Source organism: Drosophila obscura, unplaced genomic scaffold (genome assembly GCF_018151105.1).
Source record: "Drosophila obscura isolate BZ-5 IFL unplaced genomic scaffold, ASM1815110v1 contig_25, whole genome shotgun sequence".
In the NCBI taxonomy this organism is placed as follows: Eukaryota; Metazoa; Arthropoda; class Insecta; order Diptera; family Drosophilidae; genus Drosophila; species Drosophila obscura.
In genome coordinates this window covers 2,554,886-2,573,565 of record NW_024542812.1, presented here as the reverse complement: position 1 = coordinate 2,573,565, position 18,680 = coordinate 2,554,886, and the positions used below count along the sequence as shown (strand labels likewise).

The following is an 18,680-nucleotide window of genomic DNA, read 5'->3' as shown; positions in this document are numbered from 1 at the left end:
TTTATAAAGTGTTTCTGAGCAAAGCTTGGTATCCAGCTCACAATTATTCCTGAATAAGCTGTGTTATAGTTTAAGCACGTGTCGACGCTCATCGATGATCTCAGCGCTCTCGATATAGTATATATAGTAGATAATAAGCAAATAGAATGGAACCTCCTTCAGCAGTAGGAGCCACAACACAACTTTCAACGTTTCAATAACAGTGATAAAGCTGGACGGCAATCCAGATGCGATGAGATCGAGGTCTGTCTTGGGCAAACGATTGGCGGATTTAGTGTGGCAGTGGATGGGGTGCGGAGCTCTGAACACACTATTTACAATGCAGACAGGTAAAACAAACCATTCCTCTAATTTTAAAATAATTACTCCTACATTTATCTACGCTGTTTCATTCATGACAACCTGACCTGGCTGGGTCCCACCCTGCTCTTGCGGCATAGCATAGCCCTGTCCGGGGAGTTTAAGAAGGCTGTGGCTTTTCTTTCAACTGGAGCTATGTCTGGACGCATAGAAGACGGGCCCGACCTGCTGGCGCACATCGCCTTAGTCGCAAGCTGGGTGCATACTCTGCCCCAGCAGGAGGTGGCGACCACAGGCAAGGCGTATGAAAAGAACCATTTCCCTGGCTATAACCGACGAATGTTTAGAGGTAACGAAGGATATTATAATAATTTTTCTTTTATTAATTTTAGTGAAACTTTCACAATTTGCAAAAAAACACAGCTGATTCATCAACCCTGTTTTAGTCATGTTCCACACCCTCAAGGAATAACTAGCCAAATCTGGCGGTAGTTTCTCGACTGGCCTTTAGAGATGATTTTCTACGTTTGTTGCGACGAGCTTTTGTCAGAATGACAATTCGAGTTTTCGATATCATTCCCAGTATTATTCAACTAATATTCAGCAGCGCCGATTTGCGTATAATAGGCTGTTTACATTGGGCCTGCGTCATGCTTCTTTGCGTCTTGGCGAAGACGCAGTTTTTTTTACATAGGTTAAGCATAGGGCCCTAGTGGTGGCAAAAAGTTGCGTCGGTCTCTGATTCATGTGCGTCTATTCGATATATTCGATTGCTTTTGCGCTTAACTGCACATTTTTGCACTTTTCTGCCTATCAGCGCAACTATCACCTCTAAGAACAACAAAAACTTGTAGTTAAACAATCAAATTTTGACGCTAAAATGAATGGTTGTGCAAAAAGGTGAAAATATACATAAAATCTTGAAATAAAATACTTGAAACTGATTGTATTATTATCATACGACATTTTTGTGATCCCCTGACGCCATTATGACACTGCTGGAGACGAACTTCGATGGTTTTCATAATTTTAAGAAGAACTCCCACAAGCTCTACAAAGAAATGTCTGAAAATAATAAATAAATATAAGAATCAATTCTCTTTCGTCCATTTTCTTGTCGTCTTGCATAATTCTGTTGATTTCTCAAAATTTGTTTACTTTCCTTGTCATCAAGCACCCAAAACAAAATTCAAGACGCGCGTCTGCCAATGTAAATGCCTTTTCTGCTTCATTGCGTCTATTCCGATATCGATAGCAGACGCGCCCAGTGTAAAAATCATAAGCTCAAAAATGTATATACTGACTGAGTACGGGTATAAGTAGAGTAGCGTCCCCAGAAGCGACTCACACGTTCCTTCTCGTTAGAGTATACACATACATGCTTGCTGTCAGACGGATGTCACAGTTTCGAAGTTGTACGAGCTGAATTTTACAGCAGACAATTGGTCAGTTATATTTAAAGGAACGAAATGATACAAAAATACTTCGCGACTGCCGGCAGACCACCATTACAAATAAACCGTATTGACTCAAGCAAGTTCGAAATGCTGGGCCGATTGCTAGCGACTCATATGGCCAATATAATGATGTATGCTACATCACTGCCATTTCAAATGACGGAATTAAAAAAAAACCAATTATATTACGTTACCCGTATTGTTGCCCTTATTTTGTTAATAAACACTCCAAAATTCTCAGCAATTACTCGCTAAAGCAAATATTTATGATGAAAATAAATTTAAAATTTTATGCGACCATTTTTAAAGAAATATTTTATTTATGTACAATATTGACGAGGAAGTGTGTGTGCCGACCACTCATCTATATACATATTTATGTGGTCTAGTGGGATAAGTCAAGTCGTTCTATCCAGGGTCCCTCGGTTCAAACGCTGGGCTGGATTACCTTTTTTTTTGTAAAGAAATTCTTTTTATTTGCGCCATTTTGGAATAAAAAATAAAAAATAAAAAACAGCAAAATCAAGCAAAGCGTGGTTCGGTGGGTTAAGTCGAGACTTACCGATCCGGGGGTCCTCGGCTCGAAGCATGCACGGACTTTCTTTTTTTTCTTAAACAAATCTTTTTTTTCACAGTTTTACAGTAAAAATTACATTTTAAAATTGTTTTGATTTTTTTTTAAAATTTAGCTGGCATTAATTAAATATTTAACTGGTAAAAATTTAAGAAGAGCTTTTAATTTTTGTTGTTTTTTTCCCTATCAATGTTGAAAATACCTATGAAAATTACAAAAATTTTACTTGAAAAACAGAAAAACATACTGCAAAAATAACGTACACCAAAAAAACAAAAAAAAAAAAGTTTGGCATTTTTTTTGGTTATTTTGGGTTAAAAACTTGGATAATTTTCAAATTTGACATGTATTTTACACAAATTAAATGTACAATTTTAAAATTTTTACATGTATTCTACACATGTAGAATGTAATATAATGTCAAATTAAATGTACAATTTTAGTTGTAGAAATCATGTAGAAATATAATCGAACACTTTACAGTACTGTACAAATAGTACTTTCACTCTGTCTCGCCAGATGGCGTCATGACGAAAGCATCTCTGTGTAGTTGCCATGTAGCAATTTAATTCAAATTTGTCGAATTTGGTTATTTCTTTTATTTTATCATTTATAATAAAACATGCAACAAGACTACACAATTTAAAAAAATACAATCTTATAGAAAATTGATTCATCTATCGAACAAAACCATTTTTTCATTAAAAATGCAGCCCCACAAAACTTTCTGGGGCCGCAAAATATGCCAACAACTATTCGACATTGGACAAACAGCTCGACAAAACAAATCAAGTTATTTTTCCAAATATTAAGACACATTTCAAATTGACCGCCAAACTCAATTTAGCGCACCAAAAATACTGACATTTTTCGCTCTCAATTCGTGGAGAGTTTGTGGAGAGTTTTCAAAATTTGCTCTCAATTCGTGGAGAGTGCTCTCTTTTCAGTGGAGAATAGAGTGTTTTTTTTAGACTTTCCCCTCATTTTCGTGGTGTGGCAGCATGTTGCTGAATTTTTTCACATACAAAATCAAATGTATCTTACGGGAACGCGTATGGAATAAAGATTCATTGTTGCGTCATTCCATACGCGTTCCCGTATGATACATTTGATTTGTATGGGAAAAATTTCAGCAACATGGGGAAATGAAGTAGCAGCATTGTTGTGCAACTTTGGCACGGAATGAGCAACAATCTGCATACCTTGGGAAAATGGATACTATGGGCTTGAGATATTGTTTGAATTTTCAGGCTCCAATTAATGCAAAAACTACTCAGTCTCTGTTCTAAAGATTTTAACAAAGTTTTGCAGCTCACGACTACCAATAATAGGTATCAGAACTGGGATAAATGTATTTATAACACACAAACATGTGCATTAATATGTAAAAAACATGTCAATCTAGGATAAAATCATAAATAATGTTTCAATGGAGCTTGGAACAAAACATTTAACACCAATTAAAAGAAATAAGGTATACAAAAGTGCATACGCATAGAAGATACTTGGTTGACCAGCAACATTGACGTCACATTTAGTCAACATTTACGTTTTATGCTTTGGCCGCTTTTGTTTGACCTTAACCGCCCCCGGTAGGGGCCCGCGGGGACAACGCATAGAAGATACTTGGTTGACCAGCAACATTGACGTCACATTTAGTCAACATTTACGTTTTATGCTTTGGCCGCTTTTGTTTGAACCTTAATAAGTAAACAATCCAATGAAAAAGAGTTCTAAAAACTAACCAATCCTAAACAAAATTTATGTATCTATCGGATAAAATTATTTGTTTACGGCTGAGAGAGCCAACTATCTAGTAATATTAAACTGAATATCAAAATTGACGAATTTCATATCACAAAATATCACGGTATGGCAGCCCGCAGCAACTACGAATTGCACGAGTCTGGCAACGCCACAAAACGACGACAAATTCGTTTTATGCTGTTTTTGTTTGAACCTTAATATGTGAATAATCCAATAAAAAGGACTTCTGAAAACTTGCCAATCTGTTAGAAAATTTATGTATCTATCGGATAAAATTATTTGTTTAGGGCTGAGAGTCCCAGCTAGCTGGTAATATTAAACGGAATATCAATATCGACGAATATCAACGTCGAATGTTTTGAAAAAACAATCGATACTATCGTGATAGTATCGGGCTGAAAAATTTATTATAAGACCATTGAAACCTTTTAGGAACTTGTCCATTGTAAAAATTAGATGCCACCTGTCGATTTTTTTTACAAATTTGTCTTCGTATTTTATAGCAGCCAATCCAAACATATCAAAAGCGCAACGACTTTAGCTCGATACTATCATGATAGTCTCAAAACCGTCGATAGTAGAGGCCATCAGTAAAATATCGATACTATCGATAGTGCCCTCGATGGTTTGACACCTCTAGGACTCACAGATTTTTGTCTTTTGTGTGGGCGGAAGTGGGCGGGCCAAAATTTTTAAATACACTTGTAGCAGTGTGATATCACATGAGTCTGGAAACAAAATTTGGTTTCTCTAGCTCTTATAGGCTCTGAGATCCAGGCGCTCATCAAGACGGACGGACGGACAGACGGACGGACAGACGGATATGGCTATATCGACTCGGCTATTGATGCAGATCAAGAATATATATACTTTATGGGGTCGGAAACGTTTCCTTCTCTGCGTTGCACACATCCACTTTTACCACAAATGCAATATACCCCTTAACTCTTCCAGTACGGGTATCAATACCGCGCACATCCTATTGTTCTGTTTGTGATGATTGTGTAGATGAAATCAAACCGGAAAGCGTTCTATGCATTTTTATTGCATTCTAATGGAAGCGAGGACTTCAGGTAAAAAAATCTTCTGCTAACGAAAGATCGGGAAGTAAAACACCAAATTCATACTGGCTGATGATGGACCGGACTCACCTGCCGTAACAAACAAATTCCGTGTTCGCTGCTTCCGTCGAGATTTCTTCTGTTGACCGTTTGAAAAATCTGAGAAAAATTTTTAGATCAATACAAGTATCAATTACATACAATATGGGACAAGTTGGCGAAGCGATTCAACTCTTTAAGGGTGTTGCCCACATCTCGTATTACACTCGATGTGTGTAATATGGCAGTTCGGAGCGGGGCGCCGGCGCACTCTATGACTGATTTTTTCGCATGAAAGGTATCATTATGTGGGCGGAGTCGTCTGTCTTTGTTGCGTGCCAGTGCCGGCTACTCTTTCACTCTCGGTTTCCACTAGGTCACTAGATCAATTACGGACACCCATTTTTTATGAGCCGAACCTAACGCTGGCGCTTCATTTGAAAGGGTTGATTGGGTGTCGTTTAGTTTTATTGTCCGTTCGAAAGACCTTCGCAGAACACACTGCAATTATTACTTCCCATCCTCGATTTTTAGGGGCTTTTTTGGCTGCCTTTGGTGCGTTCAACTAAACGATCCGTCACCCGGCAACCGTAAGCCCTGTACTTTTATGACGTCAGCGAGCACACCTGCACACTTGTACACTTCCTTTTAATATTTCTAGCTGCCCAGCTGCACCCCAAGCTCACGTCGGCCGAGCTTCTACTTATGTACATATCTACATATGTATTGTATGTGTGCACATAAATATGTATACTTGCATCGACTACACTGTAGGGCAATCGCATCGTACTTGTAAGTAAAACTGATAAATACAGAGCAGCTTACAATGCAATCGGAACAAGCTGGAGTTGTGTGGAAGAGCCTTAAACATCCGCCAAGTGTGGCGACAGATAATTATTGACTCAGATCCTATACTCGCACCCTATTCCGAAGCTAAAACTCACTGCAACAATTCAATTTGCGCCTTGTGCAGCGTGCGACTGCTCCCGTTTCCAGCAGTACTGAAATAGCTCCTCTGGCTCTCGAAGACGACTCGTGCTAGGGGGCGTCTGACGTCGACCATTGGGGGTCATGAACTTCAATTATGCGCTACATCATGGCTTCCGCACTCCGCGCAGCAGCAGGTGCCGCTGTTGTTTCAGTTGTTTCTGTTTCACTGCTCCTCTGCCCTCGCGTTGCGTTGTTGGCAGGCACATAATTGCTGTAAAATCGGCTGGCGGCCGCATAATTACAAATGCGTTCCAATAACTGCGACGCCGAAGGGCGGTGGAGCGTGACCAAAAGCACTTACCACTCTAATGTTGCCCTCTTGGGAACATCAGATATTTCCCTTTTCACTTGATCACTCAGGATTTAGAGCTTTTTTTTGTAGGTTGCATATGTGGAACAAACAAAAGTGTGAAACTATTGAATGTTTACAACTTCTAACTAGAACTTTATTTATGAATTAGGCAGGCACCAATCTTCAAGTCTTCGGGGAACGGGGAAATCTGTTGTGTAGCGCGTGGTCTTATCAGCAGACTCGAACAGACGCTGTGGCCTGGAACGCACTTTCTCCCTATTGGCCTTTATTGTTTTACAATTGCCTTGATAAACTGCATACAAATTCAATTACTGAGACCCACTCGCTTGAGCTCCATGCAGCCAAGAACTAAATGCGGTTGTCCAGCTTATCAGGTCCGGCCACTCGGAATAGTGTATTTGCTGTACCGTATGCTCGTGTGATCGCTCTAATTGATCCACTGAACCCTCGTACAATTTCATGCCACCCGAATCATAAATAAACCTACCCCAATACTGGGCTGGTGGGCTGGATACACACGAACGGATACATATGTATGTACATATGCATGTATTTCTGTACATACATATATACGTTTTTATGTACGTACATATTCGAGCCTAGGTTCCAGCTGATAAGCAGTTTCATTATTGTATATAGTGGGCCCCAAGTTCAATGACAGCGACAGGGCAGCCCCATAAGCCGTACATTCGGGTGTGTACCCACATCAGAATCGTGATCGGCATCCTTTATGGCCGCCACATGCTTTTCATTTTCATTGGCACGCCGACTGTCGCGCTTGCGATGGGCGATGGCATGGGTGGGGGTGGGGTTGCAGAATGATCGGTGCGGGCCTGCATCATACTCACTGTAAATATTAATTATAACGTAATATGTGTGTTCTTGTATGGAGTTCATAAGAGTATAACTTGCAATAAGTGAAACCCTCGCCGCCCAATACGAATAATAGTTCCCTCTCCATGGCGACTGAAAAAGTCGTCTGACTTTGTTCATATTGGACAGACACAGTTTACATAGCAAGAATATCCACCGTACGAAATGGTCGAAAACAATCAAGAACAACTACTTCTAAGTACAACGAAGTGTTCCGGCTAACAGCAAAAAATACGAATGTAGAGAAATGGTTTCCGAAGTGCAAAAAGTTATATGTGTGTTATATGTAGATGCCACAAACAAAGCATGGACTAAAGTTAAAAATACATATGTGAATGTTTACATAAATGCTCGTTTTCAATGCTATTGCTTCTGACAAATATGTAGGGTGGACGGATACAGTCAAGCACCAGACCAGAGCCAGCGGCGGCAGCACAAGCACAGTTCATTCGTTTCAGAGTCGTCGTCGGTTGCACGCATGATCTCTCGTCTTAGTCTGTGTTTAGTGTTTAGTGTTGCGGCAGTGATTACGGAAATAAAACATACTTGTGCAGATAATATGAACCAGTAATTATTAAAGCTTACAGCTTGGCACGACCTGAGCGACAGATATCAACTCAACCTACATAGTTTCTCTCGTTTAAATCTCTCAAGCATTGCAGATACATCTGTATCTATCTGAGAGCGGAGCGAAAGAAAGCGCGAGACTTCGCCGGGCTTTATTTAATAAATATAAATTTGCGGTAGCGCGAATATAAGCGAACGTGAATGCGAGTATTAAGTGTTCGAGTGTGTGCGTAGAGAGCGTCAATTAAATTCAATAAATCATAAATAAGTGTTTTAGCGAATCCTGCTTTTCGAGTAGTTTGCCTTTGACTGTGTGACTCTGTTCCAAACTGTGATTTATTGGCTGGTCGGAGCTCGCAGATAGCGAAATACATTAAGCAGAAATTACGAATGTGCAAAATTTAATTTTTAATGAATTTTGATGAAAATTTAATCACCGACTTCAACTAAAACAACTAAAATGAATATCTGTCGTCTTTGGATGCTCGTGTCGCTGGCCCTGACGTTGCATCTGCTGCCAAGCCTTCTGGTTGATGCCTTTAACTTTTCGCCACGTGCAAACCTAGTGATAAGCGCTCCCCAGCATTTGCGATTTCAGTTGAACCAAACGCGCAGCTCCTACTTCGGATACACCCTGGTTATACGTCCAACCAGGTGAGTTGCATAGTACCAGGGAGGTGCGATGTGTGTATGTAAATAATTCGACAAACCCCCGGACCAGTATGTGAATAATGTGAATATTTGTACTATAAACACATTTCGATAACTGGCATACCTTCTGTGCGGTCGATTTTGTGAAAGACAACCAATGCTTTTCAATTCCGTACTTTGAGTCATCACCTTTGTCAATATTTTGAGACTTCTGGCACAACAAAAGTGAGACACGTATGTACATATTTATGTACATATGTATGTATGTATAGTCGTTCATAGATAGTATAGATATGTTAGAGATGGGATTGATGAAATTGGTAGTGTTCTGGTAGGGCCACACTTTGCCACTTTTATTTATTTTCGCTTTGACGAGTAGTGAGCTAAAACCACAATGTCAAATGGCTCCAAGGCGGCAAGCAGATATCTTTCCCCCATCAATCTCGACTGGCAGCTGCATAAACATGCCGCAACAAGTAGTCTCAGCCCGAAAACCACTCAAAAACAATATCACTTCAGACAGCAATATCTAAAAATAATAACAAAAAACCGACTTCAATTGTCTCAGATCCGAGATCTCGTCTCGGCTTCACTCCAGCGTCAGTACATTCCGCACAATTGACAAACTCCAACACTTTTCTTTGTGTGTTTTGGGCGACCTACATAGACAAACTCTGGTAGGTACTTCGTATCAAATGATATGTAGACCCGTTGGCGGCGACTTTTGCTCAGAAATGACATCACACACCTCAGAGAACGGCTCGCATCCGAAAGTCTTAAACTTAAAACAAAAACGGATACGAGAGGAGGGGTACCACTATGGGCTAGTTCATTATGGAAGTTTTCCAGCCACATTCACAAGTATGCAATTAGAGAAAAATTAGAGACAAGAATTGAATTTTCATTTGTTTTCGAATCTTCAATCTCGTTAGCAGTGGTACGTCATATCATTTTGAGGGGAATTTTTAGTTTTTATATTACAATCGACCACGGAAAACATGTGGGGGGACTTGAAACTTCCTCACCCGTTTCCTCTTCCTCTATTTTTTTATTGCTGGTACTTTGGAACCTAAAAGTGCCAGATACAAATTACTGGCCTAATTATGAACGGAAATTGCGCGTAAAATCACGACAAGCTGCAATTTATTTCACATGAATTGAAGTTGACCAAAATAAACAACTAATGTTTGTTTCTATTGCTTCCTGAAGAGCAGCAGAGTAACGAGTAATTTAAACATGTTAAACATTTCTACGGACTGTGGTCACTCGAATCGAAACTGTCAAAAACTAAACTTGGAAATGAGTGAGTGAGTTCAGGCTGAGGCATGAGTCACGCAAGAATCCGAGTAAGGGGGGCATGGCGTCGGCGAACGCAACAGCTGCAGTCTGTAATGCAGCGGCGCCTCATCCATGCCATGCCATCCCATCCCATCCTCCACCCCTCCCACACCGACTTGACACCACACAAATATTTTTAGCCGCTTTTCTCGTGGTCATTAAACCCGATTCCGAAAAATCCAACAAAAATCGTTGCAGCGTGGTAGCTTTTGTTCTTAAACATTTGCTGGCCGCTGCTCCTGAACTTGTGTCGCTGCTGACGGAGTGGCAGCGGCCATCGGAGCGAAGATTTGTGTGGTCTCAACATGGCTTATAAACAATATAAACAAAGCGAGCATCTTCGCTGCACTTACATGCATGGGCCAGGGCTTGGCATGGGATCGGGGTAGGGTATGCGTGTGAGACACTTTACATGGGTATGACTCACTCTTGGGGAAAAACGGAACAAGAAAATCCGCTCAGCTATATCGAATCATATGTAAGTATGTACAATGCACATATCGTAAATCCGGACAAAAACAAAAACAAATCTGTTTTTCTTTTCTTTCCACTGAACTGAGCACTTTTGGAGCCGGTAGCCCGCAATGTGCCTGTGACTTGCACACAGTGCTGGCAAGCATACTCATACGAGCATTTAGTATAAACCCTCAAGACAATTCCCATCGTTATTGGCGCTGACTAATCCAAGGAGTTTTTGCAGTCTACAAAACTACGAAAAATGCAGCCATGGGATATAGATATGACGTCTCCGGAATTAATCAGGCGTGGGGCTGTACCAAAACTCGCCACCCACTTGTTTGTTTCACTAACATCACTTACATACATATATGCTGGATAAACCTTGACGAAGATACTCCGCGAAGCAGTAGCACATGAGCGACAACGGTAAAGTGAGTAGTGAGTAATCAGTGAGAGGAGAGAGGGAGAGCAAGAGTTGGCTGGCTTGGTTTTCTCTCTTTGGGCAGCACAAACTGGCCCACACTGACTCTCTATCTCGCGCTTTCGCGTTTGCGCTCGCGCTCTCATTGAGGTAGTCGTCTGTCTGGTCGTGGTGGTCGGGTCGGGTACGTGATTATTCGACTTTCATCTTTCATTCGAAGCGGACGCGTTTCTCCACGTCATTCAGTGCTAGAGCGGAGTCATACATTGTGATAGTACGGATAAACACCTAGAGTCGAAGTTGTCTAGTTTTAACCCGTTTATCAATATTTCGAAAAGGCTTGCAAAAGCTGCCTACAAAGTGGGGATATGGCGCGGCAAGGTCACTTGTCGATCCTGATTCGGGATGTAATTCTGCTGTTCTGCTGTCTCGCGGCCAGCGTAGGGGCCTTTAACTTATCCCCTCGTCCGAACACGCAGATAAACGATCCACAGTTTGCCACCACACTGCCCAAAGTTCGTGCGTCATATTTTGGTTATACCATGAGCCTGCGACCGAAAGGGTAAGTGGGCGGGGAAGACTCTGAAGCTCTGAAACTCTGAAACTCTGCGGCTTTGGAGCTGCTGGGTGCGGGCAACGGGAGCGGTGTCCGTTAGAGTAAACAGGTTGTGCATTGGTTGGGATGATTCACGCTGGCGGCAATCGAACTCCGAAATAGTAGCAGTAGTAAAAGTGAATGAAAATGTTGAGAGGAGAGGCTACCACAGCGACAAAGAAGCACAGTATATACAGTGAAAACATTGAACACTCGTACCGTGTACAAACGATGAAGTCATACTCTCAATATCAATTATCCACACATAACGAGGAGCTGACTGCACAAACATATTTTTTTAGATACTAGCCCTGCCTGCCCCCACCGGGTGCGGTGGCATCGGGTAGAGCTGGAATCAATGCAAATATTTGCTCGGCCTCACGTTCGTACCTTTGTTGGATGTACTATGTTCAATTTGTGGCATCAAAACTCGTTATTTTCAAGCTAAAATAGTCAATGCCAATTTGTTATCAGCCAACGTTGCCAGCTTCGGTTTCTGCGCTTTAAGATAAGATTGCCTGCTGCCACAGTCCAACATCGCTAAGGTAAAAGCGCTGGTGATAAACCAACCCAACTCTAGTTGACCTGTTGCACTTCACACACTCTCGTACGCTACCGCTCTACCGAGTCAGAAGCCCCACCCGGTGGGCCGTCTCATACATACATACATACATATGTATGTTATCTCGTTTTTCACTTGACAGAAAGTTAGATGGAAAAATCGACTAACGAATGATACATAGACAATAGATGATTGCCTTCATAGTCTGACTAATTCGCTGTACATACATGCGAATTTATATTTGTACATACATACATGCGAGTGCTTACCTTTCTTCCCCTTGTCTCGTTTCAGTGTCATTGTAGGAGCACCGCGCGCGCAGTCTTCCCTGGAGTCACAGCGCCAGATAAATGAGACCGGCGCGATTTACAGATGCTCTCTGACTACCGGCTCCTGCAACCCATATGTCCTCGATCCCAATGGAAACCGAGACGCTCCGTACAGTGAGTACACCTTCGACTCGGAGCGAAAGGACTTCCAATGGCTGGGTGGCTCGATGGACGGCGGCACTAGCGACTCGGACAAGCTGCTGGTGTGTGCCCCACGATTTTATGCACCCAGTGCTAAGGATTACCATATGCATGGAGTATGCTATTGGCTGCAAAACACCCTGGCTAGCAGTCCGGAGCACGTGAATCGGATCTCCCCGTTGCGGCTAAAATCGGAACAAGTTGTGCAGGAAGATAGTGGCAACGAAATTAACTTTTACTACATTCTTGGAGAGCTGGGGCTGAGTGCTCATGTCTCGGACGACAACAGTAAGTTTCTGATTGGTGCCCCGGGCATATATACGTGGAAAGGATCGGTTATACTCTATGGGCGAGTCGACCCATCAGAAAACCCAAGCGTCAGCCGGCGTGACACGAGCAGCGCTCTGCGCCGAAAAACCAGGGAGAGCGACTCAAGTGACTACACACCCGATAACTTCGTCCCGGAAATCCCCAAGCCCCAGAACTGGGGTCAACAGGATGACTCATACTTTGGTTATGCTGTGGCATCTGGTTATTTTGACAGTACAAACCTAACCACTCTGTTGTACGTGGCCACCGCTCCGCAGGCCAACAGACAATCCGGCGAGGCATACATATTCGATGTGCTGGGCAAGACCATCAAGAAATACCATGTGTTCCGTGGAGAACAGTTTGGGGAGTACTTTGGCTATTCAGTCCTCGCCGAGGATCTCAACGGTGACGGACGGACAGATGTGGTGATTTCAGCCCCCCAACACTCTCAGGAAGACTCGCACGACAACGGTGCAATCTATGTTTTCATCAACAAGGGCTTTGTGAGTATGAATGAGTACGGTTTGGCCCGTCTCGTCGGGGCACCTAACAGCTGTGACTTACCTAAACCCACATTATCAATTGCAGTTCAACTTTGAGTCGAAACTGCTGCGATCGCCCATTGCCAGTAAGGCACGTTTCGGGACTACTCTGACCCGCCTGGGAGACATTAATCACGATGGCTACAATGGTTAGTCGCAGTCCTTTCGTCTGTTTTGCACTTGCTACATTACTTCGTTTCCACCATTGAACAGATATCGCTGTGGGTGCGCCGTTTGCGGGAAATGGATCGGTTTTCATCTACCTTGGCAGCGAGCATGGTCTGCGGAACCAGCCCAGCCAGCGGCTAGATGCGCCTTCGGGTCAGCCCTCCAAGTATGGCGCACATATGTTTGGGCATGGCCTCTCCCGTGGGTCCGACATCGATGGCAATGGATTTAATGACTTTGCAATCGGAGCTCCGAACGCCGAGGCCGTCTATTTGTATCGTGCTTATCCAGTTGTCAGGCTGAAGGCCACTGTGAAGTCACAGTCGCGTGAAATCAAGCCGGAGCAGGACAAGGTGGCAATCACAGCCTGCTATGGTATAACCACCACGGCCACAGCGCAGGCAGTCCAGAAGCAGGAGATGTCCATACGCATCGTTATCGATTCACAGTTGAAACGCGCCAAGTTTACTCAGACTCAAAGCCATGAAATGAGTTTCACAGTCGACGCAGGTCTGACGGAGCAGTGCAGAGTATTTGAGTGCGTTGTGCGCTACAGCGAGAAGGACATATTCACACCCATCGAGCTGGAGATGCACTACGAACTAACAAAAAAAGTACCTGATTCTAAGGGTGAGATCAAAGCGCTTGCAATTACAAATGTTAAAACTTTATTTTTAATGAAATTTTTCCAAAATGTTGAAGATTTCTGCGAAACTTGTGTCGCTGTTGATCCCTCAGAGCCGAAGGTCTACACCGAGAAGATCATATTTAGTACGGGTTGTGCAACTGATATTTGTATTGCTGACTTGCAAGTGAAAAGCAAGGATGTGAGGTAACCCCGAACAGTTGCCATTTGGCTCGGTTATATTCTAAAAGAGTCTTGTTTTATAGCCCTAGCTACACTTTGGGAAATGGCAGTACTCTCCGCCTGAACTACGAGATCACCAACAACGGAGAGACCGCCTATCTGCCACAATTCAATGTGACCAGCCTGCCCCACTTGAGCTTTGCTCAGATACCGGGCAATTGCAGGGTTAGCGATACTGGAATGGTTTGCGATCTGAACCGGGGACGACCGCTGGCCAAGGGGGATAGGGATAGCGTCTCCATTAGCTTCGACGTAAGCACTTTGAGTGGTGTAGCACTCATAATAAACGCCGAGGTGTTCAGCACAGGCTATGAAAAGAATCCCATTGACAACAGGCAGACCAATGTAATAAGTCTGAGAGAGTACACCGAAATTGACGCAACTGGGTAAGCAAAGTGAGCTCTGTACTAGCGAGAGAACAACTTAATTTTCACTTGTCTTTTAACAGGGGCCAAATAAACACCCAAATTGACTTGGAACACTACAAAAACTCCGCGGAAATAATCAACAATTATGAGATTAAGAGCAATGGTCCCAGTATTATCGACGATCTGACATTGTCCTTTCATATACCTATAGCGTATAAGGTTGCTGGATCGACCGCCGTCATACCCATCATCAACATAACCACATTAAAGATGCAGGCCACGTACGACGCTCAGCTGTTGGGCATAGAGCTGTTCGATCAGAACAACACCATGCTGATCCTAGATCCAATAGAAATTTCCACTACGCGCGGCATACAGAGCACGGAGCGAACAGTGATTAGACAGAATGGACAGGGATATGATATCACCACCAGTGGGCATGTTCATCAGTCTTGGCAAGAGGTCGACTCTGATATGGTGGCTACCGCTTCCATGACGCGCAAGCGACGTGATCTTAAAGCACTGACTGCCAACCGCGAGCAGTACGCTCGCATCTCTAACGCCAAGGCGCATGACTTGCTCAGCGAGGACTTTAAGGGCAAGCTGCCGGTGAATCGGACAATTGTGTTTAACTGCAGGGATCCCGACATGACCATCTGCATTAGAGCCGAGATGCGTGTGTATAACTTTAGGGCGGATAAGCCTGTCAACCTGAATGTGCGCTACTCCGTTGACCTCAACGAAGTCAATGCCATTTTATTGGATCCATGGGAGTATTTTGTCATTCTGACCGATCTAGACTTGTTGAAGAAGGGAGACCTGTCCGGCAGCTCGTTCTCCATCAATCGGAAGATTGAGCCAAATGTGATATCCAAACATCTGCAGTCCCGCACGCCCATCTGGATCATAATTGTTTCCATTATCGGTGGTTTGCTTCTGCTCTCAGCGATTAGCTATGCCCTCTACAAGGTGCGTATCCCATTATAAATATTATTTCTACTAAGGCACTAACCCACAGTTTCTTTTCCTGATTTAGTTCGGGTTCTTTAATCGAGCCAAAAAGGAAGAGCTGAATAGACTGGTGAAACAGAGTCCCGACGAACCCGAGGCTGAGAACCTAAATAGCGATGGAAATAACTAGCTTTGACCGAAAACAAGCTGCAAGTTTCAGCAGATACCAAAACCTAATATTATAACTTGAAGACGCCATTACAAATTATTTATCTACTAAGTATGTGTGTTCTACATGTATTTAAAAACAAAACGAAATTGGTAAGGTCGATAAACGAAAACCTCACAGTTTATATGAAAGCGTGCAACTTTTAAACCGCGAAAGCATTGAATGTTCTTGTTGGTTTGACTTCCTAGTGGTCTACGATAAGTGCCTTTTAATTTGTAGTTTAACGACAATTATTTTATGTAAAAAAGTGCCTCGTGTGCAACACAGACTTTATTGCCATTTTTTGTAAATATTTATTAAACATTTGTAATAATAAATTGTTTTAATAGTTTTACTAGCTCTAAGTAATTTAAAAGACTTTATTAATGTGTAAACAACTGTAAAACCGAAACTAGATTATTTTGAGCACAATAAAGCTTTTGTAGAAACTATTATAGTATTATATTAGAGGAAGTATTAAATAAAAACACATTTTATATTACATGACAAAAAAAGAGTGTGCTCGTAACAGACGGAACTCGTAAGAACGGCGCAGTCGACTTTTCTAATATATTTTAAGGACCCGATACTCTGATTTTATTTTTTGTTTGTTTATTTATACAGTAGACAATTGGCTCGCAGAGTATGTGGGAATTCAGGGATTTTTGGTTTCTTGGTTTTCATATTAAAGGTAACGCATAGGACAGTTTCTGTGGTTCAAAACGTTAAACAATGCTTAGTGCTGCAAATGTATTTTAAATTTAAATATAATAATTAGAATCAGTAAACATCCGATAAAATGCAGTTATACTAATTAATGCTACATCTCTTAAGACTAATTATAGTGTTAGCACAATGTGGCCCAACATTAAAAGTTTTAGCGATCATTTAAAACACCATTTATTTAATATACACAGAGACATCGAAAGCAGCCGAAAAAGGCAATTTCATATACACATACACAGAATACACACATGTAGTTATTTCTTATGAACAAGTAAAATGGACTAACTACTAGTAGAGAATTCCGGCTGAAATACTATCGAGTGCATTATGTTGAATTAAGTTTCCAATTTAGTTGAGGTAAGTGTACCCACCATACATACATATGTATGTACATATGTAGATTTGCTTGGTTAGGATAAGTTCGTGGCTGGGTAAAGTAGTGTAGTTGCTCAAGATATGTATGTGTGGTTGCGTGAAAACTGCATATGTACGAGTAAGACTGACTAAGCCTAAGCTTTTGTAAAAGTATTGAATATGTATTATCCCTAATTTTAGCAATCCAATCAATATGTACATACATTCAATTGGTGGTTTTTTCAAAAGTATCTACATAGGGTATGCTGATAGGGTGAAATATATATTTTCACACGGAAATGCTACCTTTTAAGATTTGATTGATATTATGTATGTATATGTGTATGTATATATTATATATCAGCAATGAACTCTTCTAAATAAATACTTGTATAAAAATACAGACAATTTGTGAACTTTGTTTGTATTGTCAAAATTATTAACTCGCATGTAATTTTCTGCTCCGTCGAATATCTCAACCTTCCATCCATTCTAAGCCTCCATCAGTGCTAGTTTTTCAGCGGCTATAGCTTATCACCGAGTTCCGATGCTAGTCTGCCGGCCAGCTTAAACAACAACTAACAGTATGACGACCTTAGATACATATTCGACCTTCCAACCTCAGTTGGATTACTCAGAAATGGTCTTTCTAGCACATTGTTTCGTTATACGGCGGGTCCTTTTCAGATTCAGTGCTGCTTTTTATGTTAGATGACAGCTTGGCGATTTCATCTTGCACCAGATGCGTGCTAATCTGAGGTATGGAAAGCGCCGGGTTGCTGTTTTTGGCGGAGGACGTAGTGGACAGGCCTTCGCCATCGCGGGACCCCTCTGTGCTGGAGCTGCTTTCCTTGAGTACGTTCATTCCCAGCTTGCTCGTATGAGACTGTGGCTTTAGCGTGGAAATCAGTTTGGCCCTGGCCTGGGCAACAGATGCTGCATCTAAGCCAGATTCTGGTGTAGCTATAGCCTCATCAGTAATTTGCGCTTGCATTGGCTTGCCCCTGTCGGCGCTAAACTGTTTCTTCAGCAGCATCGGGCGAGTTGGTACAGCTGGCGGTGCCTGCATCGTCACTGGCGCCGAGCATTGGACTCCGAGCTCTGGGCTCTGACGCGAACTGGAGCTCTCGTCCCGCAGCTGTTTTCCATCGGCCGCGCCAATGGAAGTCGTGCGAATGGGCTGGTAACGCGCCGCGGTAGTTCCGCCAGCAGCACCAACGCTTATGGAAATTCCCGTCGCCGATTGCGAGTCGCAGGCATCCAAAGAGGGCTCCGCGGTGAGTGAGGGCGTGTCCACGTTGTAGGAGCCGGTAAGCGAGGTGTTCGTCTCGTTAGAACTCTGCTTGATAAAGCGATACGGATGGGCAGAATAGTCTGTTTCAGTACTAGAGTTCTTCTGCAGACTTTCGCTGGATTTCTTGAAGAGGCGTCCGCTGCTTTCGAAGGGTGGATTGAGGAAGTCGCTTGTGGCTCTCGAGGGAACCAGAGGCGACGGATATGTCTGCTGCTCCATGGATGAGTTGCGCTGCCAGGGGCGCTCGTTTTTGAGCTGAAACCCACTTGAGACTGCACCCATGGCACTGCAGCTACCTGCTCCACTTGTATCGCTGCTGTCTCCGCCACCTCCGCCGCCCCCCATGAGATCAATCTCAGCTGAAGGCTTCGAAGGCGACAGCTCAACGGCAGTCTCGCGACGCAGCGGATAGCGTTGGCTGTAGTCCACGGATATGACGCTCTGTTTGCGAA

The 18,680-nt window shown here is 42.7% G+C and overlaps 2 protein-coding genes across 6 annotated transcripts in view; one reads left to right on the top strand and one right to left on the bottom strand.

The window, feature by feature from the left end:
• The first annotated feature begins 8,381 nt into the window (after positions 1-8,381).
• LOC111071403 (integrin alpha-PS3) lies at positions 8,382-16,357 on the top strand. 2 transcript variants are annotated; one of them, XM_022362728.2, is made up of 8 exons: positions 8,382-8,595; positions 12,262-13,252; positions 13,338-13,440; positions 13,505-14,089; positions 14,162-14,291; positions 14,351-14,713; positions 14,776-15,664; positions 15,732-16,357. In XM_022362728.2, exons 1-8 carry the CDS (start codon positions 8,402-8,404, stop codon positions 15,834-15,836), a joined length of 3,360 nt encoding a protein of 1,119 aa, XP_022218420.1. In that variant the 5' UTR covers positions 8,382-8,401; the 3' UTR covers positions 15,837-16,357. The 2 variants fall into 2 exon arrangements, with proteins under 2 accessions (XP_022218420.1, XP_022218419.1); XM_022362727.2 differs by lacking the exon at positions 8,382-8,595 and adding an exon at positions 11,004-11,372 and having other exon boundaries at positions 15,732-16,355.
• Positions 16,180-18,680, bottom strand: part of LOC111071399 (transient receptor potential cation channel trpm) — a 38,295-nt gene continuing 35,794 nt past the window's right edge. For 2 of the 4 annotated variants that reach the window (XM_022362719.2, XM_022362720.2), the window contains one exon: positions 16,183-18,669. In XM_022362719.2, the coding sequence (XP_022218411.2) occupies positions 17,584-18,669 (1,086 nt within the window). In that variant the 3' untranslated portion in view covers positions 16,183-17,583. Of the gene's footprint in view, positions 18,670-18,680 lie in introns of all 4 variants that reach the window. The other 2 variants (XM_041594319.1, XM_022362723.2) reach the window with 2 other exon arrangements.

Coding starts and splice junctions, on each gene's coding strand:
- LOC111071403 (XM_022362728.2), top strand. CDS start 8,402: ATGAATATCTGTCGTCTTTGGATGCTCGTGTCGCTGGCCCTGACGTTG. Junction 13,253..13,337: donor TTTTCATCAACAAGGGCTTT/GTGAGTATGAAT, acceptor TATCAATTGCAG/TTCAACTTTGAGTCGAAACT. Junction 14,090..14,161: donor AAAAGTACCTGATTCTAAGG/GTGAGATCAAAG, acceptor AAAATGTTGAAG/ATTTCTGCGAAACTTGTGTC.